This window comes from Tursiops truncatus, chromosome 14 (assembly GCF_011762595.2).
Source record: "Tursiops truncatus isolate mTurTru1 chromosome 14, mTurTru1.mat.Y, whole genome shotgun sequence".
NCBI classification, from domain to species: Eukaryota; Metazoa; Chordata; class Mammalia; order Artiodactyla; family Delphinidae; genus Tursiops; species Tursiops truncatus.
Window position 1 is genome coordinate 87,699,675 of NC_047047.1, and position 24,892 is coordinate 87,724,566.

General features: G+C 51.5%; 1 protein-coding gene across 2 annotated transcripts in view; it reads right to left on the minus strand.

Annotated features, from left to right (window-relative positions):
* Nucleotides 1–10,823: 10,823 nt before the first annotated feature.
* Nucleotides 10,824–24,892, minus strand: part of SNTG2 (syntrophin gamma 2) — a 201,689-nt gene continuing 187,620 nt past the window's right edge. For both annotated transcript variants that reach the window (XM_073791630.1, XM_073791631.1), the window contains exons 16-17: nt 17,613–17,723; nt 10,824–11,080 (exon numbers count right to left, since the gene is read on the minus strand). In XM_073791630.1, the coding sequence (XP_073647731.1) occupies nt 10,949–11,080; nt 17,613–17,723 (243 nt within the window). In that variant the 3' untranslated portion in view covers nt 10,824–10,948. The remainder of the gene's footprint in view (nt 11,081–17,612; nt 17,724–24,892) is intronic.

Genomic DNA, 24,892 nt, shown 5'->3' on the forward strand with positions numbered 1-24,892 from the left:
GTCACGATTAGCACAGGAAAGGTCAGTTTGAAAGTAACACAGTAAATGAGTTAGAAAAGCAGGTGGGCAATCGTCAACAGTCATGGTAATTTCTCCCTGAAATGGTGGGAACAGGCTGAGACAGTGAGATGAAGGGCAAGACTCCAGGCCCCTTCACAGCAAAGCAGGGATTTGGTGACTTGCTTCCCTGGGAGCAGGGAGGGGGCAGAGCCGGGGCCCCGCCAGGCTGCTGGCCTGAAGTCGTGGAGATCCCGCTTCTGACTCTGGGGAAGCCAGGGAAGGAGGGGAACCGGGTGAGAGAAGCAGAGGTGACTGTTGGGGTTTGGACGCTGGACTTGAGGCACTGGAGCTGTGCCCAGGCAGCCAGCTGGGGGCATTTGGAAACACACTTTCGTAACTTTGGGTGGAATTTGCCTGAAGAGAGTCGTGAACATAGATGAGGCAGCTGGATGTGACGCGCGGGATGGTTCAGGGAGCACACAGGGACGCAGAGCAGTCTCTTTACTGGGACACCAGCTGCTGTCGGCCTGTGTTTAGGGCCCTGGACGTGAGGACGGTCCCAGTGGAGACCGGATGTTCCTCTGAGTCCTTGGCTGGCTCAGGGCAGACGCTCAGACGGGTGGCCTTGTGCACACAGCCTCAGAGGCCAGCGCCTTGACGTAACTGTTTCCACGGGCATCTCGTGCCGGCTGGCTGCGCCCAGGAACAGCAGGTCCTTGTGCTCAAGTCGCCCTCCACGACCGGGCCCAAGATGTTCCGTGACTCGCGTCAGAGCCTGGAGTTTGCGTGGTGCCCTGTGGGGATGAAGCACCCACGTCCCACTGAGCCTTCTAGAGGTTCCAGCTCACTGGTGTCCCCATCCCACGTCCTCACACGAGGGCTCAGAATAGCACAGGGTTGAGCAAAACACATCAGCCTGAGATGGAATCCTGGACCTGACGCTTCGCTCTTGCCGGTGCGCTGAGGCTTTTACTGTCCGCGCTCCCAGCCCTGCCCCGAAGCGGAGGGTCCCAAACAAAGGTCCTCTTCCTCCAGAAGAGACAGAAGAAGGTCGCATCATTCTTCTTCCTTTAGTGAATTTGAATCGCTCCAAGGGGTGATAGAAATGTTAGCGGGTGTTAAGGTGGCATGTGCTTTTCCGGTTTATTAAACGTTCTGACGAGCTCAGTTTTATATTGTGCGTTAAGAACACTGATATTTGGCGAGTTACAGACAAAAAACGATAGGACTCTCCTGAAACACCTGTATCATTTAACTAACTGCTTAAAGACAATCTAGGAAAGGGTATCTTTGGGGAGACTTTTAAAAAGCAATTGTGCCCTTTTCAAAAAGAAATAAAGAAAACATTTTGGCTTTTGTTAAAGTAACAGTTACACAAGGAAACCTATCTGCTTGGTCAGTCTGGAAAAACCAGCTCAGGGTTGCACTTTCGAGAGGTATTCGTTGCATTTCCAGCTGCCTTTGAAGGGCCCAGAGCATGTGCCCTTTCAATGTTCTGCTAAAACATTCTCCAGCTTCAGGTAGTGAGACGTTGACAGCCCCTCACCACATACGCACACATCCCAGTCGGTCACGAGGACTGTGGGAATTTATTGATGTGACCGTCTTTCTAAAGGTATTTTAAAAGTCACGGTGCATATGATTTGCCCATGTTCACGTACACAGAAATGAAAGCCCCAGGACGTGTGTCCTGAAGCTTCTGAAGGATGTGTCCTACATTAATAATTGTGTTCCCCGCCGTCCGTCGCCCCAGGACCTGGGTCCCCTGCACGCTGTGTGTGACTCTCCATCTCTACACCTGGAGAAGTGGATGCTTCTTGGTCGTCCCCTGAACACATATGAAATGGGGGGAGGTGACAACTAAATACATCTGGATGTTCCCTCTGCCCACGACCTTCCAAACGAAGACGGGGTCACGTGATCCGCCTCCTTTGAAAACATCGTGTCCAGAGTGAGACGTGGCCTCACCTCCTTCCCGGACCCCAGGGTGCTGGGGCGTGTCCCGTGGGCTGGAGACGGCGTCTTCCCTGTGTCCCTACTGTCCTCTGCGTGTCTGTGTGTCTGTGTCCTGACCTCCTCTTCCTACAGGGACACCTGTCCTCCTGGGCTGGGCCCCTTCTGAAGAGTTCACTTTACCCACATTACCTCCTTAAAGACCCTAACTGCACACACGTCCTGAGGTTCTGGGGGTCAGGGTTTTGGCATGTGAACTTTGGGGGGGCGTGGTGCAGCCCATCCAGGCTGCAGTGAGGTGCAGCGAGTCCCCTCCCGCTGGGTCCCCGCGCAGGGGCCCAGTGTCCTCTCGCTCCAGCACCAAAGGGAGCAGAGCCGCTTGCACGTTCCTACCCGCCGAGGAGAAGATGCGCCCTCACGGCCGTGTGCGAGAGGCAGCCGGACCCAGCGACCACGCATGGCCGGTCTGCCCACATGGGCTCCGTGTGAAGACCTGTGTGTCCGCGGGCCCCGCGCCTTCCGATTCCAGTTCACGTGTGACTCTTGGGAGCGCTCTGTGCCGGGGAAGTGCGTGGCCTCCTGCCACGTGTAGGTAGGTCGACCCTCCCGCCCACGGTGATGGTGGCATCCTGTGGGACGCCGGCGTGGTCCTTCTCGGGTCACTCGAGCCTCCCGGACTCTGGCCCCCAGGCCACGTGGGCAGAGCCAGCCTGGGGACGTCACTGGTCTACATTCTGGGTGAGGCTAGCGGTCCATGCCCAGGGCTCTGAGTGGGAGAAGCGCTCAGTGCCCACTCAGCTGATGGGACCACAGGTGTAGGCTCGGCCACGGCAGCTGGGGCCTTGCCTCGACACCGGGCTCTGCGATTCGAGCGCCCGAGGGCCCTCCCGCCTGCCTGCTGTGCTTTGCTCTGTGGGTTGCTAGCTCAGCAGGGCCTCTGGGCAAAGGCTCGCCCTGGGGCTCCCCGCTCCCGCCAACCCCGACCCTCCCCACCGGCCCCCGGAGGAATCTGGAATTTACCCTGAGAGACGAGTGCCCGGAGCCCTGTCACTGCAGAGACGTCGTCCCCAGGTGGAGCCCGGTGGCCGGGTTCGAGGCGGGTGTGGCAGCCGTGCCCTCGGGTGTCAGATCCCAGTTCCCGCTGGAGGTGCGGGGTGCTCCTGGGCGCCAGCGGGATGGAGGGGCATGGGGCACAGGGAGCGGGGGACGGGCACGGCTGTGCAGGGTCTTCTCCTCTGGGGACATCGGTGCTGAGTCGTCCCCAGAGGTGGCCTTGCTGGGCCGACTTGGAGCCCAAATGCTGGAGGCCTCTGCGATCTCACAGCCCCACTCCCTGCACGCGGGGGCACCTGGACCGAAGCTCTCTGCCTTTCGGACAAGGAAGGGGATGCTCTGTCCAGGTCGAGGAGAGACACCCACAGCGCAGGGCCCAGGGGACCATCCAGAGTCCCCATCAGGCCCGAGGACGGGTAGGACAGGGGAGACTCTGTAAGCGGGCTTTTCATTTTGCTTGTGTGGCTCGCAGCTGTTGCCACCAGGACACGTGATTAGAAAGCGGCCTCTCTATTTATATTTTTGTTAAAGATAAGAGGAATTTTTTAAAAAGTTCTCCTTTAGGTTTAGTCATTAGTGACTGACTTGCCAAGACATGAAGAGAGTCTGTGTGAATGTTTGATTCTTGCCGATAAAAATCCTGAATAAACTCACACCTACAATGAACGCATCACCAGTTTCATTGAAACGTGAAGTAAACTTACATTTTCACTTAGACTGCTGGGCGAATTCGCACATTATAATGGAGCGGTTCTTCTTCTCAGACACTTGCACAGTCAAGTCACAAGTATTTCTGGTTTTCAGGTGCAGCTGTACGTGTTTTCTGTAACCCAGGAGTCCCCCTACCAATTTAATAACTTTGCAAAATGAGTTTTCTGAATGTAAGAAGCTTGCTAACAAGGACAGAAGGTCAAGTGCTGTATGAAGGATGGAAACTAAAGTCCACGGTGTCCAGGCTGAAAAGGGCTCTCCAGCCGGAAGCCCCGCGTTTCAGGTTGTGGTTTCGTGTGGGAAAAGCGGGTAACTTTCCTGGTAAGCGGTAATAATCGCCTAATTCAGAGAATCTACAGAGACACCATGCTGTAGCAAACATGGCCACTGTCACCGCTGACCTCCGTCCCTGTCAGCGCTGACCTTTGTCACCGTGCCTGCTGACCCTGGTCACTATCACCGCTGACCTCCGTCCCTGTCAGCGCTGACCTTTGTCACTGTGCCTGCTGACCCTGGTCACTGTCACCGCTGACCTCCGTCCCTGTCAGCGCTGACCCTGGTCACTGTCACCGCCGACCCTGGTCACTGTCACCGCTGACCTCCATCCCTGTCAGTGCTGACCTTTGTCACTGTGCCTGCTGACCCTGGTCACTGTCACCGCTGACCTCCATCCCTGTCAGTGCTGACCTTTGTCACTGTGCCTGCTGACCCTGGTCACTGTCACCGCTGACCTCCATCCCTGTCAGTGCTGACCTTGTCTCTGTCACTGCTGACCCTGGTCACTGTCAGCAATGACCTGAGGCCGTTTCAGTGCTGATAGCGTCTGCTGACCCAGGAGAGGCCCAACTTCCCAGAATAAAAGCCCAAGGAAGCAGCAGCTGAGCCTCCAGCCTCAGGAGTGGGACGGCCCACAGCCCTGGCTGCAGGGGTCAGAGTTTAGGGCTGAGCGAGCGTCGGGGGCATCGGATCCCAGCCCTGCCGTCGGAGTCCCGGAAGCTCAGAGGGAGAAGCCAGGCTCCCCAGGGGTCAGCTTCCGGGCACTGAGGCAGGAGGGGCCCCCGAGCCCGACCCCCGCGCTCTCCCCAGCCTCTCCCGTCACCTGCCTGTCACCGTACCTGGAGGGTGCGCCCAGCCCTGTGGATCGGGGCCAGCTTTGTGACTGTGAGCCCCTTGGTGTCCGAGCCGCTCCATGACATCCGACCCGATGGCAACGTTTGTTTTCCTTTCTCAGTTAGAAGATCCTCAAACCGAGAGTCTGCCCCGGGGAACGGGTGGGGCTGTGTCCTCAGCGTCACCTCTCCAGGTTCTGGAAACAGAATCCATGTTTATTTCTGAAATTGCCTTCCCCCTGCTCCATACACACATGTACACACACTCACACATGTATGCACACACACGTGTACACACACCCACGCACATGCACTCACACATGCACACACGTACACACACTCACACGTGTACACACACACGTAGGCTCCCATGCAGGCACACACAGGCAGGAGCACACACATGCACATGTACACACACACGTACGCACGCTCACACGTGTACACACACAGGCTCCCGTGCAGGCACACACATCTGTGCACACACATGCACATGTACACACACGTGCAGGCACATTTTACTCTTGTGGAGCTCATGAGTCTCCCACCAAACCCGAGACGAAGACGGTGCTCAGGGCAGGCAGGTTCTCTGTGTGTGTGCGTCAAGGTAGAAAATACCGCCTGCCTGGAGGAAACCCGGACATCGAGTTCCCTGGAGGAAACACGTGGGTGTTCTTTCTGCTTTGCATTCGCTTTGAGTTCCAGTTTTAAAGGAACAGTTTATTCTAGGAGAACATTTTTTCTCAGGAAAAGTATGTATTACTTAATATTCTTGTCTCTTACCGTGGTGTTAATTTACTGTTGGGTACCAATGACGCATGTATCCTTTTTCCAACCAAACTCTGTCTTATCTATGTTGTCATCGCCAGAACATAAACCACCTTTCAGGAGAGCTGTGCTCGTGCTTCTGCACCGCTGTCTGTCACGCTGCCACGGCCCTCGGGAAGTTCTTTAGAAGGGTGCATTTGGTTTTCTTTCATTGCCAGAAGCATTTAAGGTTGCTCAGTTCTGAAATACCATTGGTTGATCTCGGGACGTTACCTGTGGTTAAATGCCTTAATTCTCCACTCTGGGGAGAGAGGGGGAGTGGGGAGGGGGGCTCGGGCCTGGGTTTGGCTCAGAAGGCGCGGCCCTGCTTGTTTACGGCCTGGGCCTTGGCCGCGCAGTAGGGCTGTGTCCATGGCCACCTCTGGGCCCCCCTGGCAGGAGCACCGTCACCTGGCCGCCACCCCTGGCCCTTCGGCGCTGAGAGTGCCCGGTGCCCTGCGGGCGACATCGACACGGGGCCCAGGTCCAGGAGCTCCAGGAGGATCACTGCTCCATGGTAAGTGGAAGGCCGTCCCGGGTCATTTCTAGGCAGAAATGGAACCTCTGAGGACACGAGCCAAAGCCCCTTAATGACCTGTTTGCTCAAATCAGACAGACTTGTAGGAATGTCCCTCGTGGACTGTCTGAAAGGGCAGAAAGGCCGCTCAGTCCCGTTTGTGTGGACTCGTGCGGCGGCTTCTCCTGCAAGGAGTGGAAGAGGGGCACATTTTTTATAAAAGCACTTGGCACTGGGTGATCGGCTGAAGGTCAGAGCTGGGCTTCGCTCCCGGCAGGCGTTTGGGGAGGACAGGCTGGCCCTGCGGGCGAAAGGGGACTGTGCACCCCACTTCCAGGGGCCTCGGGGCCGGGCTGTACTTAAGTGGACAGCTGGACCCCAGACGGCAGAGCCGGGGCCTCCTTCCTCTTTCTCTTCCCAGGTGTAGGGGGACCTGTGAGCTGATACCTCCCACCCCAGCCCGGGTAGGAGGCACCTGTCAGAGCTCAGCCTGCACCCAATGCCCAGGAGACACACTCGAGGGACACAAGCGTCCTGAATGAAAGACTCAGGACCTCACTCCCAAGGGACTGAGGGAAACACGCGTCCCCTGTGACTGGAAATAGCCTCCTGGGTCCTCACCTCCATCTCCGCTTCTCCTCACCTCCATCTCCGCTTTTCCTCACCTCCATCTCCGCTTCTCCTCACCTTCCGGAGACAAGCTGGACAGCATTTGGCTGAATCTTGGCTCTAAGTTTACCTCATGCTGCGCTTTGCAGCTGAGGCCATTTAGCAAAACAAGGGAATATCGCAGAATCGTGGTTAGCATGCAGCCTCAACAAACACAGAAATAGAACTTAGAATCCGAAGCCTGATGGAGCTGTAGGGTTGAAAATACTGAGTGATTCCTGCCTCTGAATACATTTTCATGGGATGGCGTAGATGCTGTAAACCAGAATAGAGCCTCTCTTCCATCATGAAGACGAGTTTTTAATCCACCACTTACTCTGCTAACGCAGACCCAAGTTAAGAGTGTGATTTTTTCATCTTCTACATGTTCTATCAGCAATTTGTGATGGAAGTAATTTGATGCAATTTACTTCATGATAATTTTTTCTTTTTAAAATTTGAAAATGGGGAAAAAAAAGAATGAAAAAACTCACTAATCAATCTTTTTGTGTCGATGTTTAAAATTCGCATGCATCTATTTAAAAGATAAATCTACAAATGAAAGGGCTCACCTTTTCAGGTGTGCTGTTCTTTCCAAAGAACTCCTCTGTCAACAATGTTGCATAAATGTTTTCAGATATTCTCTGCTGAAAGTTAGACCCTAAAGGGCCAACATTTGGTTCTACTAGATAGGGAAAGCCCAACACAGCAGGGACTGTTTCCCTGAGAGGTCGTGGGTTGGTAAGTCTGTAACACACTTCGAAAATTCATTATCCACGACTAACAACAAAAGACGAACTCAGCCAAAAATTCCGCCGGGTCAGTGAAAACGAAAAGGAACACACACACAAAAGCCTGGGGCTGGCCGGGGTTGTCCCGTGGCCGGAGGGGCAGGAGGGTTTATGATGGAGGTGACCAGAGGTCCCGCCAGGGAGGAGCTGGTGACACGGCTGCAGCACAGGAACTGGACTCGAGGGGGTTTCCAGTTCCTCGCATTCCAGCAGTTTGGGCATAAAGAGCGTCTCTGTCCAGACTGGATCCTCGTGACCTTGTGAAGCAGAGAGCGTCCAAAGCCTTGACCCCGAGAGCAGTTTGTCCGAGGAGACCTGCTGCTGATTCAACGTCCTGGAGGCCTTGCTCCCTTGTTTCAGAGCACCCAGAATACGTCTTCAGGACTCCCCGTCGGAACTGTGGCTCCAGTCTGGGGAACACGGCAAAGGTTTTTGTCTGCTTGGCTCACCGCTGCAGTCCTGGTTCTAGAATACTCTTTGATTAGGGGCAGAAATCCATTTGAGAGCGGTTCACCCACAACCCCGTGAGCGGAAGCCCTGGACGGCTCTGAAATCCTGAGCAGGGAGAAGCCTGCTGTTGCTGCAGCTGATTCTTCTCAGCGTTACTCTACCTGCGTCCCAACGCATGCAATGGGCAGGGAGAGGGAAAGGGTGAGAGAAGCAGAGGCCAGGTGGGTGACGGTGCTGCTTCTTCCGTTCAGCTGAAGAGTCTTCAAAGGTGGTTTTTCTTCCCAAGGGGAGAAAAGAGTTCTAAACCAACACAGCCATTTCTATACCTATTAGCATAAAATGATGCTAATTTATCACACTTAGCATATTACTTATGAATTTGAAATGGACGCTGTAGACATACTGTAGGTAGCAGCTTACTTTATCTTTCAGAACGCTGTTTATATTTTCCTTGAATATTCTGAGGCTATATATGTTCCTCTCACCATTGTTTGGGGTTTCAGGCATCACCAACAATTGTATGTCAGTGCACATGTTGGAATACATTCAGGCTTGGGAACTTCAATTATCCATTGACCTTTGAAATTAATGACACCAAAAATACTGAGAAAAACAAAATTAAAAAAAGAAAAAATTAATGACAAGGGGAATAACAGTGAGACTGAAGGCTGGGCGAGGAGTTCCTACAACTGTGAACACAACCCTGAACTCTCTGTGCCTGAATTACCTGCAACAGTTAATGGTTAATGGCCCTGAGCATAGCAGGGATTTCTCAGTGCTTTCTGAACAAAGAAAAGAATGTCTTCTGGGACAGAGCTGTGAGTCACCTGCACTTCAAAAAGTCACGAAAGTCTGTCCAGACTGTCACCACTTGGAGAAAAAAAATACAAAAGCTGTATAAAGCCAGTTACATTTGTGTTCCTCCTTATTGCTATGACTGTTTCTGGAAGCCAAGCCCCCAGGGTGCTGGTGTCTGGAAGCAGCGCCTCTGGGAGCTGATGAGGCCACGCGGGTGGGGCCTCATGATGGGATTGGTGACCTTATAGCACCCCTTCCTCCGGGTGAGGACACAGCGAGAAGACGCCATCTGAACCGGGAAGAGGGGTTGGAGTCTGCAGACGCCTTGATCTCAGACATCGGCCTCCAGAACTGGGAGAAATGAGTGTCTGTGGTTTGTAAGCCCCCAGTCTGTGGTTTCTGTTACAGCAGCCCGAACAGAATAAGACGCTCACTCTTATCCAAATTTCCAAGTAAGCACTGTTTCATCAAGAGTGAGGAAACTCTAAGTCATGTGGGTATTGCCTTTGAGTTTTAAAATAAAAACACACAAAAAAGGACACTATAGGCCAGATTCTGGAAATCCTGCTAACGTGGTACAACTACCATCGCATTTATGAATGGTCCAGGGCTTTAAAGTAAACCAGCTTCCTAGTTACTATACAAAAATCTAGAATTCCTAACCTGTGGTAGACAGTCGTAGTTTATACAAAACGTGTTATATTACAAAATGATGCCTATTTGGAACCAATATGCCAACGTTCTTCTGGAAGCATGAAGGCCACATCCCATGTCTGAACTGACCCACGAGGGTGGATCTCGGCTACTGCCTCGGCCGCCGTCACCTGTCACGTTGGCCTTCTGAGGGCACCTGGCCTCGTCCGAGCCCACAGCCTGCACTGGGTCCTCAGCCGCCTCTTGCTGTGGCTGTAGGACCAGCCACAGCGCCTGCCCCGAAGAACCTTCCGCAAGTGTTTGTTGAATAAATAAACCTACCATCAGCGGTTCACCTCAGACCTCCACGTTTTCCTCACACCAGCTCTGTTGACTCTGTCTCCCTGGATTTGGAGTCTTTTAACCTCAGTGTAGTGCTGTCTTCTAGAACATACGCTGTGCTAGTTTTATCCCAGGGTTAGCCAGCTGGGAGCTTTACAAAGTTTCTAGGGTGCATTTTCACCAATCCCGTCTCTCTTTCTGACTTAGCTGTGCTTCTGATGGGTGGCCTGTGTCCCTTTCCCCGCCACCGCAAGTCTGCAGGGCTGCCGAGTGGCCCAGTGTTCACTTGTCCACGTTGGCCATGGTGGGCAGAAAGGCCTCCTGAGGTGGGAATCCTGTGTCCACAGCCCTGTGTCCAGCAGGGTCTTGGCCACTGAGAGGAAAAGGCTTTTCTGAGTGAAATCAAGTTGGCCGTCAATGACCCCTGCATCTTTTTATCTTTCTCTTTTTATATATATATATATATATATATATATATATATATATATATAGTGGTGTGTATCTGTTAATCCCAAACTCCCAGTTTATCCCTCCCACCCACCTTTTCCCCTTTGGTAACCGTAAGTTTGTTTCTATGTCTGTGGGTCTGTTTCTGTTTTGTAAATGAGTTTGTTTGGAACATTGTTAAGATTCCACATGTCAGTGATATCATATGATATTTGTCTTCCTCTGACTTACTTCACTTAGTTGGATCATCCCTAGTTGCTGTACAGCACAGAGAACTATATCCAATGTCCTGGGATAAACCATGGTGGAAATCCAAAGGAGAACTTGCCATTCTTGGGGAAAATAAAAGTGATGACGCTCTGGGGCTCTTCGACTGTAAGGAGATAGAAATGGAAACGAGATGTGGGTCTTAGCGGCGTGTGTGCTGTTGGCGCCTCCACGTGTCTGGAGGACTGTGGTGACGCGGCTTACTTCACAGGGAAGGCGAGTTTTCTCAGCCACAGCTTTGCCTGAGCGGAGGCTGTGCTCCTTGTCAGATGCAACAAGTCCGACCCATCTCTGGAAACTAGTGACATGTTTTATTGGTATCACAACTATAGGATCATTATAAAATCACACAGTCGCAATATTGTGCAGGAAATATTCATTTCTTAAGAAAATAATTTAAATTTCAGACTCAACAGAAGCACTGCTCAGCTGCTATACAGGTACTTTCTGGCAATACTCTGACTGTCTATAAATACCGGATCCACCGAGGCCACCTTCGCTGCTATGAAGGAGTGGATGCAGTGTAGAACAGCCGTCAGATCCTGAAACTCCAGCTCCTGCAAGAAAAAACAGAATGTACTTATATATTATAAATATTAGAAAAACACATGACAGAAAATTTAACAGATTCTATGTTCTTAGAACCACAAGGAAGTTACTCAAGTAAGTACAAATACACACGAACTAAGAAAGGCGGCTGTAAACATGAACACACTGGCTTTCTGGGTTTTTTGCACGGATATCCTGACGATTGGGTTTAATTCGTGATTTTCTTGTAACTAACACAGGTCAGCGCTCAGGTCCTCTTCCGCATCCTGACTCCATCTGTGCTGGGCTTTCAGTCACCTGACCGGCAGCACCAGGTCGGGACTCCGGCCTCCACTGCAGCCTGTCAGAGCTCTCACACAGCAGGGCTCACCGTGTTCCCAGTTTAGCAGAATGAACCGTGCTACACCCTGTGTGTGTGCACGTGCGCCTGTGCACATGCGTGAACGTATGTGCACACCTGTGCCCCTGTACTTATGTGCCCGTGTGTGTACGCTCTGCACGCATGTGTGCCTGTGTGCGTGCGTGCACACGTGTGCTGTAAGTGTTCGTGCACATGGATGTGTGTGTCCGCATGCTCGGCAGGTGAGCTAGAGGCTGGGGCACATGGCCAGCAAGTTCTATCTCATGTTCTGTGAGTTTCACCCACTGAACCCTGTCACCCAGTTACTTTCCTCTGCAATTTATTTGTCCCAGTGAGCTCGATTTTTATAAAGTCTTTTAACATTTCATGGTGGCTGAAACACTGATTTTAAATATGATCTACAGCTTGGCATAATTATCAGATTTTAAGTGTTTTAATACCTTGATCTTTTCCTTAATTAGCGGAAACTCTCAGGAAGCCATGAGGGTCTATACTGGCCTCGTCAAACTATGAAGACTGAGGTCACCCAAACCTGAGAAAACATTTCTTCTTTTATGATCCTTACTCTCAGGAATGTTCCATCTATCACAAGGGTGACACTTTCAATGAACGTGTAAGTGTTAACGTTGCCCGGATGTCCTCAATACATCTCCTCGCGCAGAAATCACATTTCCTTAGGGCACTACCTCTATTTCCATCTTGCTGCGCAAACTGCAGACATGTGTCCAAAACTGTCTGTGAGATGACAGACAGCCCTTCCGAGCAGCGGTAGCCATCCCGGGCTTTTAGTTTTCGCTAATTGTCATCTAATGGCCCAGTGCACGAGGGGGAAAGTTTAAAGTCTGTAACCGTTTAAGAGACCAGTTTCCAGTCAGCTGTAGCAATTCAGACACAGACTGTATTTCAAGGGGAGCCTTAACCACTGCCCTTCCCAAAGAATTCAACATGGAAGCCGATCAAAGCTATACTTGAAAGAGATTATTGTTAAATAAATGAACGAGTCTCTAGGATAAGTGAATACGCGCTGTAATTTCCCTTAGAAAACGCCCCCAAGGAGTGTAACTGGATGTGACAATTAGCAGGGATAACCACGCACAGAACACAATCTACCACGTGTTATTCTGCAGGGAACTCAGCTCGGGGCCCAGCCGCTGAGTGTGGAGACAGGCCCACTGAGGGGATCAGATACGGGTCTCCCACCTGTGGACTCTGCGGCCCAGGCAGTGCTGTGCCAGGGCCTCTGAGCTGCAGCATTTGCTGATGGCTGTGGTGTTTGTAAATACTCCCCACGGAGTGATGACAGGCTGGCAAAGTTCCTGAAACGTCACTGAGTGGCTCCCCGTGGGGTGTGATGCACACGGCCCCGGACGGAGCCGGGCCAGCACAGGAGGCGTGGAGGGAAGGCGTGGCTTCCGGTACAGCATCGGTACCCAGCCAACGCCGGTCCTCTTCCAGCCGTCTGTTAATAGAGCATCGTCAGCCTCAAAGGTCAGAAGTGAAGTAGGACACGCCGAGTAAAGTGCCAAGTTCATCTTCCAGAGGAGGAAATGGCGGTTTTAGGGGTTTAAGTAACTTCTGCGAGGTGACGAGGCGGACTAGTCACAGAACTGGCACCGAAATCCAGGACAAACTGGTGCAATGGGCCCTCGCTGTTTCCTGACAAAACCTTCCAGAAGAAACCTAGTGCACTAGCTCTTACACCGAGCGGTCCTGAGGCATCAGCACCTCTTGGGAGCATCCTGGAAAAGCAGATTCTCAGGCCGCATCCCCCGTGGTGCCTGGTGGTCTGTGTGCCCCTCGGAGACGGAGGCTCTGCGTAGGGGATGTCGTCCTGGAGGAGCTCAGGGAGCAGGGTGGTACCTCACAGAGGCACCCGGGCCTCATCAACCCCGGAGGAGACGCGTCCAGTGGGCGCGGCTGGGGCCCCAGAGCGGGTGGAGGGGAGGGGCTGGCTGCGGCTGAGCTGCCCTGGAGGCATCCAGCAGGCATGTGGCGGGTGGAGCCGGGCAGGGAGAAGGGTTCAAGTGCAAGGTGACGCAGAAGCTGCCGCGAGTCATCCGGGAGGTCCAGAGAAGATATTCCATAGCACGGCTACACTGGACCACTGATCTTCCATATGCAGACAGAACCGCCCTGCATTGGAAGTACTGCCACCTAGGACTCGCATAGCTGGAGAGGAGAAGCCCATTCCTGGCTTCGAAGCTTCAAGGACAGGCTGACTCTCTTGGTGGAAGAAACATTCACGTACTGAGGTCTGGGGAGGTCGTTGTGGCTTGTTCATGAATTAACGTAAACTTTATGCCGACTTGAACAATCTGTTTTGTACCATATTGAACATATATTGTGATGCCAGCGCTTCTCTCCTGGGCTGGTCGTGGGGATGAGGCAGTCGTGCTTAGGAAGGACTGAGCACAGCGGTGGCTTGTAACGTAACGGGTGCGATAGAAGATCCCCCCGCCCGCCGGCCGCGGTGAAGGCCTGACGGCCCAGGAAGGCTCGGAGGGAGGGGTGGGTCCCCAGGCAGGTGTTGTAACCAAGACGACCCTTGCACAGAGACCCTCGGACACAGCAAACCTTTGACCGATGTTTTCCAAGCAAATGTCTACGGGAAGCACAACGTCCAGGAAGAAAGCCGAGAAGTGGCGTCAGAGGCCAGCAGGTGAGAAGCGGCGAGGCGGCCGGGTGATGCTGGGCTCTAACCTGGATGCAGCGGGACTGGTGCACCTTCCCTGTCCCCATGCGGAGGAGGGGCACCTTACTGGCCGACCACGCAGGGGACCTGGGAGGGAGGAAGGAGGGAAGAAAGGGAGCGAGGAAGGGAAAAGAAGAGCAAAGAAAGGAAAGCTCTGCTCCGTTCCAGCTTCCGGGAGAACAGATTAAGGCCAATTTCAGACCCATATTTGGAAGGGGCTGCACTCGCGTGTCCCCTATTCTGTCGAGGCCCCGCTTCACTCCATCTTCAGGAGGAACCTGGCCTTGTCTCCCTCCACCATCTCTCCACAATCTGACGCCGCCACGGTTACTCGCTGAAGCCGGCAGCGGCGTGATGTACCCCTGCTCAGCCCCCGCCGTCCACGTCTGACCGTCTGTGCGACTCGCGACGCCGAGGCCGTTTCCAGTGGAGTTTATGCTCCCGGATCATCACAGAGTGAAGAACACCCGCCTCTGTTCCTCCTAAAGACAGAATTCTTCTTCATCACACAGTGCGCTGCCTTCAACGACCAGCATCCGCCTCGTGGATTCTCAACTGGGCTCGCCGGAAACCTTCGTGTGCAGAGGTCTGTAGCCGTCGGGGATTTTCACGATAATTGGAACAATTTTTTCCTTGGAAACTGATAACAATTTTTGTGAGTGTATCTGGTAGTTCTTTCAATACTAACTTGCTCTTTCTTTCTTCATTAATTTATTCATTTAAAACACATTTACTAAGTTCTGAAGATAAAAAGCTAAAGAAAAGCTGCCCTTGACGGCTCAGTCTAGAGGCAGAAATGAAATCATAGAGGAACGTGTAAAATACAAACAACGGGCATAGGAAAGGGGTCGGGGGTAGAAGGGCACCGTCCCTCCCTGCAGTGGACCCCGAATTCAGTCCTTGTAACTTAACTGTGATTCGCTTATAACCTATTAAGTAGATCAGCAGGCAAGTAAATCCTTCATTTCAGAAAGCTTCTTTATGCTACACTCTTTATTTAGGAGAAAGGTGTAGAAAACAGGAAAGCAAATGCTTTCTTTAAAAAAGACTGCAGCCCCAAAGCTCCAGCCATTGGCCTCACTGTGGGCTCAGCCCACGTCCCGGAACCGCACAACGTTTTTGTAAATAATGGATAGAAAAAAATAACCTCCCCTCTGTGCTCCCAAAGCCCCAGAAACCCTCCCTCGGACGCATTTTCTCTTTATGTTCATCCCTGAGGCGGCGATCATTAAACATCCCATGAAGATTCTCAATAAATACTCAAAGGTTAACTGCTCCACGACTATCACTCCCGTAACGAAACTCAATTAATAGGAATCGTTTTCTCTGAAACTCTCGGTTCACTGAGGACATCATGCCACTCTCCCTTCCACTGGCCATAGCCCTGGGTCCTATTCAGAATTCAGCGCCCGGCTCCTGGTTTAAGTCCAGCGGTAGCTACAGGTGTTCTCACGGGTTCTAGATTCCTGATTGGCGTTTCCAACCTTCCCTCTGTCTCACAAGCTGTAATAAACGCAGAACCTCAGCCTGAAGCAGTTTTTTCAAACCGCCGCCCGTGCTTATTAGAGGCTCTCCACGTGCACGTTTCCTGCTCCGTGTGACAACATGGAAACTACTTTTGTCCCGTTTCATCCCCACTTGCAAGGCCCCGGGAGGGGCCTGAGCAAGGGGCCCCTGGTTGTTGTGCTACCTGCTGAGACCCCGGCCCCCCTCTGCCCTACTCTCTCGCACCCCACGGCCCCGGAGGGGAGGCACGGGGGGCTGCTGGAGGTCCTAGGATCTGGGGGGAGGGTTCATGTGGACATGGGTTCAGTTTGGGTCTCCTGGGAGGTGTGATGTGTTTCACACTCATTTCTGTGTCTAGTTAGCTTACCGCATTTGCAATTTTGTATATTTTTTCATAAAGAGACACCTGCAGACTGTTTAAGCTTCAATTCTGCAAATCCTGTATCCGCCCCTATGGCCTCCACGACTTTCTAGAACTTTCTCTTTGCCTGAAAATGGAAACTGAAGCTGCCTAAACTGAGGGCCACAAAGAAACCGAGTCTGCTTCAGCACACACGCCCCAAAGTTTACGTCACCTGTTTCAGACTGTCTGGTTTAGACCATCCAATGCCTCTACCCCCTTTACCAACACAGATAACCAAGAGTTGACTAAACATCAAAAAATAAATACTTTTAAATCGAATGAAACAGGAGTCCCTGTGAAAAGGGACTCCAGGTGCCACGTGACCGTGTCCTGGGACATCAGGTGCTCTGACAAAGTCCCTGGAACCCGTGAGCACAGGAACCCAAGGTGCACTGCGGGGCTAGCTTCCTAAGTGGCCCCCCGGCTCACACGGATGGCATAGGACCTGAGCCTGGAAGGGGTCCTGGGGCTCCTCCCGGCCGCAGTCCCTAGGGTGAAGGGCCAATCAATGCGTCAGCAGAGGAGGATCTGCTGTGTTAGCCACATCCATGCAGATCAAGTACCAAACACACGGTACAATCGCTTCCAGCCTCCCTCCCTCTCCCCGCTCTCCTCGGACCCCCCTCTGCTGGTGGCAATGTCCACTGGACTCCGCTCAGGGTGGCGTGACTGAGAGTGGCCACGTCTCCATCACAGCCCAGGGACCCGTGTTCCTGCCAGCATCACTGTCCCATTGGCTGCCCTGTTGTTCACCTCCAGACCCAAAAGCCTTGACAGTGGTTACGGTCTGATTTGATTTCATCCACTCCCTAAACAGAATAATGTCAAGCGTTTCTGCACAATCTCAGTTTTACTTAAAAAGTAGATGTGGTTAAAAAAAAAAAGTAGATGTGGTGCACTATCTCATTAACCTCAGTGAAGAGGTGTTAAAAATTGACACAGTATTCGGATATAACAATGTCACAGGAGCTGTGTCCCTCTGATGGATTTCATCAAAAAGTGCGCGCAAAGTGCTGACAGTCAGTTTCCAAACAATATGTGTTTGTAGGTTTTGCATTTTTGTTTTCTCTTTCTTTTGGTTTTGTGTATGGAACTTATCCTTCAGTTTGTCTTTAGTTTATATTAAAACTGGGTTGTTGACAACACAGTTATACATAAAGTAAGGAAAACATCAACAGTTGCTCATAGTAAAACGATAGTTCAATGCAATGACTTTGTAAGTTATGTCAAGATCCTCTGAATTAACAGAGCAGTTTGCTCCTGGTACCACAGACAATCCATCACTTAAGGCGGTTCGTAAAACTCTTCCTTTAAGGACCGACTTCCCCTGTATTTTTAAATATTGTTTTCTGCTAATACTGACTAAGCAAGTTGTGACTTTCAGTGGAACCAAATAATGTTTCGATGATTTTACAGTTTTAGGACATTAAAGCCTCTAACAGGAGACATACTACGGGCTCTCGTGACATCCTTGCTGATCTCTGAGGAGGGTTCCCACCCCGATTCTGATTATTTTCCCTCCACCCTCGGACGCTTGGTTACTCGGGCGAGGCTGGGCTCAGGTGGGTGAGCTCCTACCTTCATCTCGATCTGCTTGGTGTCCGGATTCTGAAACAGCAGCTTCACCCGAGCTTTCCCATCATCTGAAGATCCTTTCAGCTGAGAGAATTTAAACCTCCAGAGCACATTCTGTAAAGGAAGGCAATTATTAGTGGTTTAGACACAAGAGCTCACTTCTTTCACTAACATCTGTCAATATGTTAAATAATCTATTTAAATAAATGCAGACATTTTCTCCGTTATCTTATGTACACTGAGCACGTGGTGACTTAGAATCTCCACCTTCTCTTTCCGAGTATAAGAGACTGAGCCCCTCAAACCACCAGACTTCCTGGGGGTCCCTCCCGTCAAGTTCCAAGGAGGCTGTCCTGGTGCCCGAGTGCCCAGGCCCCTGTGGTCTCCTCTTCAATCCATGCTACCCGCACCGCCTTTCTCCTGGGTTTTCCTTAACGTTTAAAAGCATCATAAACGCTTTGCTCCCTTTTCTTCTTGTAAAGCTTAAAAGAATCCACTGCAAGGGCCAGGTCTGGCTACACAGAGTACATGAGACTCGGTCAGCAGTGCAGAGAAAATGAAAACCTTTCTCCCGCCCCCTCCTCAGGCTAAGTTCCAATCACTCAATGTTGGTTTCTCCTGAGCCAAGCTGAAAAACGTAGGTGCTATTACCTCTTAATACTAGTGCAACAATTGCTTCATGTTTGCTAAGGTACTTTAGAGATGATGTGTGCTCTATGAACACTTACTCTTCAATTAAAAAAGAAAGGCTGCGGCAAATAAAGACTTGGCTGCCTTTTATAAAAGATAGCCTTTAATTATAGACTCGTTATGGTAATAAATCTTTATCTTCCCAGAAAGAATCCCAAGAGAGGGCAGCATTATTTGTTAGCAAGCTGTAAGTTTGTATTAAAAGCATTTATTTTGAAATAATGAACATACGTTTCTCTAAGTATCACAAAAGGCCAAGAGGCTGGGACGTGGGCAGAGTTTCAGAGGCGCTGTCATCCCATCAGCTCCTCGGCCCGAGTGTTCATACTCGCACTGGCCTCGAGGCTCCTGGCACATGTTTCTTTTATATTGAATCTTGCAGCGGAACAGAGGCTCTGCAGCTCGCGGTCAAGTGTCACCACGTATGTTCCTTCTCGATGCCGAGGAGTTGGAACCCCGTGGGGTCTCGGGGAACAGTGACTCCAGTGCTTGCACTTTCACGCTAAGTCCCCACTCGGGCACCAGGGCCCTCTCAGGTCAGAGTCACTGGACCCACCCAGGATGAAGCCGCTAGAAGCCGCTTCCATCAGCACTGCGGTAGCCGAGGCTGCAGGAGGGCTGCTGGCCCACTGACATAAGCCAGAGGACAAACCACAGCAACAGCACAGCCCAGCCAGGAGGGCCCGGCACCGGAGATGAGACCGGCGGCGGCGGGGAGTGCTCTCAGGCCGCCTGCGACGCCCCCTCCCGGGCAGCTCCCATCTCCCAGGGCGTCGCCCCGGCTTGCCCTTGGAGGGCAGGGAAAGACGGCTGTGATTTCAGCCTCAAGGATTTTGTGGAAACAGCCCAAATCTCACCTGCCTTTAAAACTACCCACCCTCCAGCTGTCCTGCCAGGAACCTGTGATCACAGGGGCGTGTATCCGGAGGAGCCGGAGGCATCTGACAGCATATAATGGTTTGCGAAATTCCTCACCAAATAAGCGAGACCGGGACTGCTCTGAGAACATCACCTGGTGTTCAAATTTGCTTATGAAGAAGAACAGCTCAGTGGTCGTAAGATTCTAGGAATAACCTACCCAACCATCATTTACATGGTATCATAAGCGGCTGTCAAAAAAAAAAAAAGGCAAGATGAGCAACAGGACTTAGAAACAGGGCAGCAAGTGCGGGGAAACAGCTAAAATTGTGGACGGAGGGGGCCATGGGGCGTGAGAGTGATAAGGGGCAGTTCAGAGGACTGCTTTTCCATGACACATCTGTTGGTACTAATAAGCCTTTTAACACTTTGTACACGTATAATTTCGATTAAGGTAAAAATTAATAATATTCATTCTAATCATGAGAAAACCACCAGGCAAATCCCAACAGAGGGGCAAATTCTACAAAATACTGAACACCTGACCACTGCTCTTCAGAACTGTCAAGCTCATCAGATACCAGGAAGTGTGAGAAACTGTCACAGTCAAGAGACATGGCAACTAAACGTTATACGGTATCCTGGATGCGATGTGGGAAGAGAAGGGGGCGTGAGGTAGAAACTAAGGAAATCTGAATAAAGTGTCGACTTCATTCATGATAATTTATCAATATTGGTCCACTAATAGTTACAAATGTACCATACTAATGTAACTTGTTAATAATAAAGGAAACTACGGGCAGGATATATTGGGAAAAAAATAGTATAGACAAAAAAGTGCAGCAATCCCTGTGAAAGCCCTGCTTGTCGTTTGAAGAATCCACAGTGGTCCTTACGATGCAGTCCTTCAGCTGCATCATCGTTAGCTGTTTGGTACGTTATTTTTACACTGAAACTGTCCTGCAAGGTGATATGAGGGAAATGCAGCTTGTGAGACGTACACACACAGCTCCTTTGCTTAAAATCATGCTCTCATGTCACGTGGTGGCCCATCTGGGGTGAGGTAAGATGTCCTAAATGTGGGAGCTGGAGGACAGCCTTCGGGGGCGGCCCCCTTCCCTTCCCGCAATCAGGAATCTTCAAGTCACTAATGGTGGCCTCGGGGAACTCTTTCTCAACTTCTAAGTACCTATAAACGGTAGTTTTTATTTAAGAAAAGAATTCCCCATTGCCATTATGGATGACATTTCTCCACATTTTATCTACAAGTGGTTCCAGGTAACAGTCTAACTTGAGGACTCTGAGCTTTGCTGTGCGACTGGACTTTCCAGGCCAGAACCTGACACGCTGTCCACTCACAGCTCAGAGATGTCGCCTTGACTGACCGCTAAGCCCAGCAATGTCCTGGCTGGTTCAGCAGCCTCGGGATGTGTTTGGAGGGGCCCTGGGTCTCCCCGCCAGCCGTCTGAAGGCTGGAGGGAACCCTGATCTCTAGAACTCAATCTTGGAAGACAGAAAATGTCTTTCCAGCATTTCAGTAATTAAAGAACAGTTTTACAGTTAAGCGAGTGTTACAGGAAACATGCTAACGTTTATGTTTTATTTTTATGACTCTGCAGGGGGTTAATGATGATAACCTTCCTCTGTAGCAAATCTGAATTATTTTAATTATTATTACACACTGATAGTGGATAATTGACATAAATTGATAATAAACTGATAATTATAAAAACATTCAACAAATAACCCAACTAGCGGTTCCAGAGACTTTACGAGAAAAGGATGAGACACTAGAGCAGATTCACCAGTTGGCATTTTCCTGGGCAGTCCTGTGGAATCCCTCTTCACTCCTCCACTCAGGCCAGAGCCAACTCTTCATTTCCCCTCCTATGGGAAAGTCAACTCCCGTTTTTTTCCCCAAAACTATTCTTTCTGTTCCTCCACCTCGGTCTCAGCTCAGCCCTGCAGCATCGTCAAGTTTCAGCCTAACAAGCGGGTGACGTAGGGGCTGAGGCCCGTGACGAGGACCACCCCCCACCCCCGATACAGAGATGTCAGTTTTCTGCTGTGCACGGGGACCATCAGAAGGTAACAAGAAAATGTGGATGCACGTTGACATTTAGAGGCAAGGCGAACGCCCCAAGTAATAAGTAAACATGGAGAGAATTTCCCTTTGTTTCCAGGTCCCAAACATTTGATGCCGTGCACATGGGCAGCAGCAGAGTCCGCGGCCCGTGGAGGACACGCAGCCCGGAGGAGGGGCTGGTCCGTGGCCCCGTCCACGTGTGGTCTGAGGTCCACACGCAGTTTTCTAAGTCTTGTTACGTCCTCTCCCACTTCTGCTTAATTACAGCGCAGATGGGGCATTGGTTGGCCCTAAACCAGAGGGATCAATACAAAATAGGTCAGTTTGGAAATGGGCAGAGATGTACTTCTTTTCTATCAGGGAAGTGCGGGGGCCACCAAAGATGGAGTTCTAGTTCATTCTGGCTTAATATTTTAAGAATAGTTTGGAAATTTAAAAATATTAGATAATGATCTTCTTACTTACTTTGTAAGTGCAGAAAAAATTTCCAGGTCAAACGTATTTCTTCTCCCCTGTGATTTCAGATCTTCTCAGCTTAACTCATCTTTATCAATGTTGAAAAGGAGAATTGATGGTGAATGAATTCATGCTTGGAAATAACTGCTCAGCTCTCCTCTGCCAGGCACAGGGGTGGGGAGTTAAGAAATATGACCTCATGCGTGCTTCTGAGGCGAGTGCCCAGCAGATGCCCAGCATCAAAATGTGGGCTGTTATCGAATTCTAGGGGCTTTTTTAAAGCATTTGGTTAGTAAGTAGCACTGCTACGTTGTGTATTTAGCTTTACCCACACATCATACACAAACGGTCTGATCTAACAGTGTAATGTGGTACAGGAGTGCTAATTATCTTGTGAAAATAGGCGTGATAAATCCCAATCTAAATATTTTGGGGCCCCCAAATTTTTGCATGATGACTTACATAAAGGGCATATGGAGAATACCTCATTTTCATAATGTTCATAATGATTTCATATTCAGTAATTATTTAATTATTTTCATAATTATTTCATATCAATCTAGAAATATTGAAATCCTATTAGTACTGGACTTGCAAATGTCATCCTACATTAAAAGACACATCAAATGAAGTAAAAGTCTAAATATTTTATATATTTACAACCCACTGGTATACTCTTCACTGTTAGGTTGAGAAAGCTTTGTTTTTCAAAACTAATTCAAATATTGTAAGTTCTGAAAATAAAATTTCAAAAGGAATCCATGAAACAAGCCTCCGGAATAACCTTCTTTTTTCCTTTGTCAGTTTTTGGTTTCATTTTCCATTACTGTCTACTGTTTACTGTGTAAATAAATGTATAAGTATTAGGCCAGAACTTCTTGAAATAAAGAAGTAATCACAAGAAAAATGTGGAGTCAAGAGTTCACCTTCAAAGGGGAACAGGTCAGGAGAGGGTTCTGGAGTCTGAACCAGAGGGTCGGATGAGCAAAAAGAAGGCTTAGTTGGAACTTCATGAAAACGTGACTAAACAAGAGTGGACCGGACGCGAGGGGGAGAGGGCTCCGCTGAGCGCGGCAGGGACGCAGAGCCTGCGGTGCCCGGAACCTGCGGCGGGCGAGCTCCAGGCGGGGCTCAGCCCTGACCTGCTGGCCGGGAACAGCCGCAGCTGCCCACGCCTCCCGCAAGCCCAGCGGCTGCAGAAGCCGCTCGCTCTCCACCAGGGGTGGCGCGGGCAGCCCCGCGTGTTGGGCAGAGCGAGGCAGGCAGGGCCACCCATAAATACTATTTCAACTAGGAGAGCTTCGTCGAGTTACACGGTTCGGTTACCAGGACATTTAACACGGCAGCCCGGCCGTGCACAGCGGTAAGAACACAGTGTGCCTGTTTCAAGTCTTATTCGATTAGCGTGAGGGCGAAGTGGGGAAGCGTGCGGGGTTCAGGGCTGGGAAGAGTCTCCCAAGGGCCCCGGGCCTGGACCTGCCTGCCTGCCGCTGGGAAACAGCGGGCCACGCACAGGGCGACGCCCTAAAGACAGAAAGACCCGCGGCCGCCAGGGAGGCAGGGAAGCTCAGTGGGCAGGTAGGAGAGAGGGTGTGGGCGTCGCAGGCCACCCACGGGCTCCCCAGACCCCCCCAGCGGCTCCGGGGGAGCCCCTCCGACGCAGCCAGACCTAACCCGGCTGCACAGGCTGCAGGCCTGAGGGACATGGGGCCTTTAGGGAAGCGGCTTCCCGTCCTCGGCGCCGTGCCAGCGGGCTCTTCTGCGGGCGCCTTGGGAACATCAGTGTCTGGGCCTCGGAGTCCCTGGAAGGGAGAGTGCCAGGCACTCGCTCCCGACCTCTCACAATCACTCACACCCCTCCCCGGCCTGGCCTGGCCCCGGAGGGTGGGTGCGGTGTGGCCCCGACAGAGTGAGGCCACACAGCGGGGACCCCGCGGGAGACACGGTGACCCCGGCCTGCTCACTGGGCGCCGGGTATTATGCCAACCGTGACCAAAGAACCAGACCTGCCGGCTGGGAACAACCTGCGCACGGAAAAGCAGACAAGGAGTGGAGGCTTTGCTCCTGGACTGAGCAGGCGGGCCTGCACAGAGCCCGGAGCAGCCGGGGAATGGGTACTGGCTTCAGAAACGCACCCTGAAGGTGAACTCTGGAAAGTCTCGGCTTAGATGTCCTGACACACAGGATTCCTTGAACCACAAAGCAAGAAACAGACGTTATAAATCAGAGCTGCTGGTTAACAACTGTGTTCAGGGCTTCTCCCTTCTCTGGGGGAGGTGCTTTGTCACTTCCCTGTCTCCGAGGACACGTGGAAGGAGGTCGTGCATGTCTGGCTAAAGGCCAAACAGCATGAACAGCGAGTCATGGAGCCCGAGCTGGTGGGAACCGTGGGTGGACCAGGTACGTGGGAGGATGCCCGCACGGGGTCGGGAGCCTTGGTCCCCTCTGTGACCTTGATGTCGGATGGCAGACAGGAGAGCCTTCTCAACTCCAGTTTTATGCAAGCAGACCTCTCGTCATTATAAACGGTCGGTGGACCCCTACTGGGGAAACATCTAACCATCTTCCTGGGAGGAAGGGAAGTGACAAGAGCACAGTGGGTTTCCGGCCCAGAATTCTGTGACGGCTGTGGACTCCTGCCCAGAACGGGGTTCCCTGCTCGCTCTGCGGGGCCGCCCCGCGCATTGCAGATGTCTGACCTCATCGCTCTCCCCTCCCCACTGGATGCTGGTAGCAACTCCCTTCCAAGCCGACATTTCCGTGTCCCTGGCAGGTCTCACTCCTCTTCCCATCCCACCGGTGCTCTCCCCTCACCTCTGCTCCTAATTAGCAGACAGTGGATTTTAAAAATATCGAAGGACAAAATACTGGCTTCATGTTTGCAACAAAATTCTCAGCACTTGTGTGGTTGGGTGAACACCCAGGCCCCTTCGAGATGCTGATGGGAGTGGGTCTCATTTCCCATCCCTCACGCTGGTTGTTCAATGTCCAGTGAAACTGAAATCCCGTCACGGCTCACAGGTGTGGAATCAGCACCTGGTCAGCCCCACCAGGTGTGGGGCGTCGACCCCCCAACCAAGGTGTCGACCCCCCAACCTAACAACCCAGGTGTTAGGTCCAGCAGGGGTAAGGGGTCTCCCCAAAGGGCTCAGTCGCTGCGGAGGGTCCTCCCCCTGAGCGGGAGAGCCCTGCC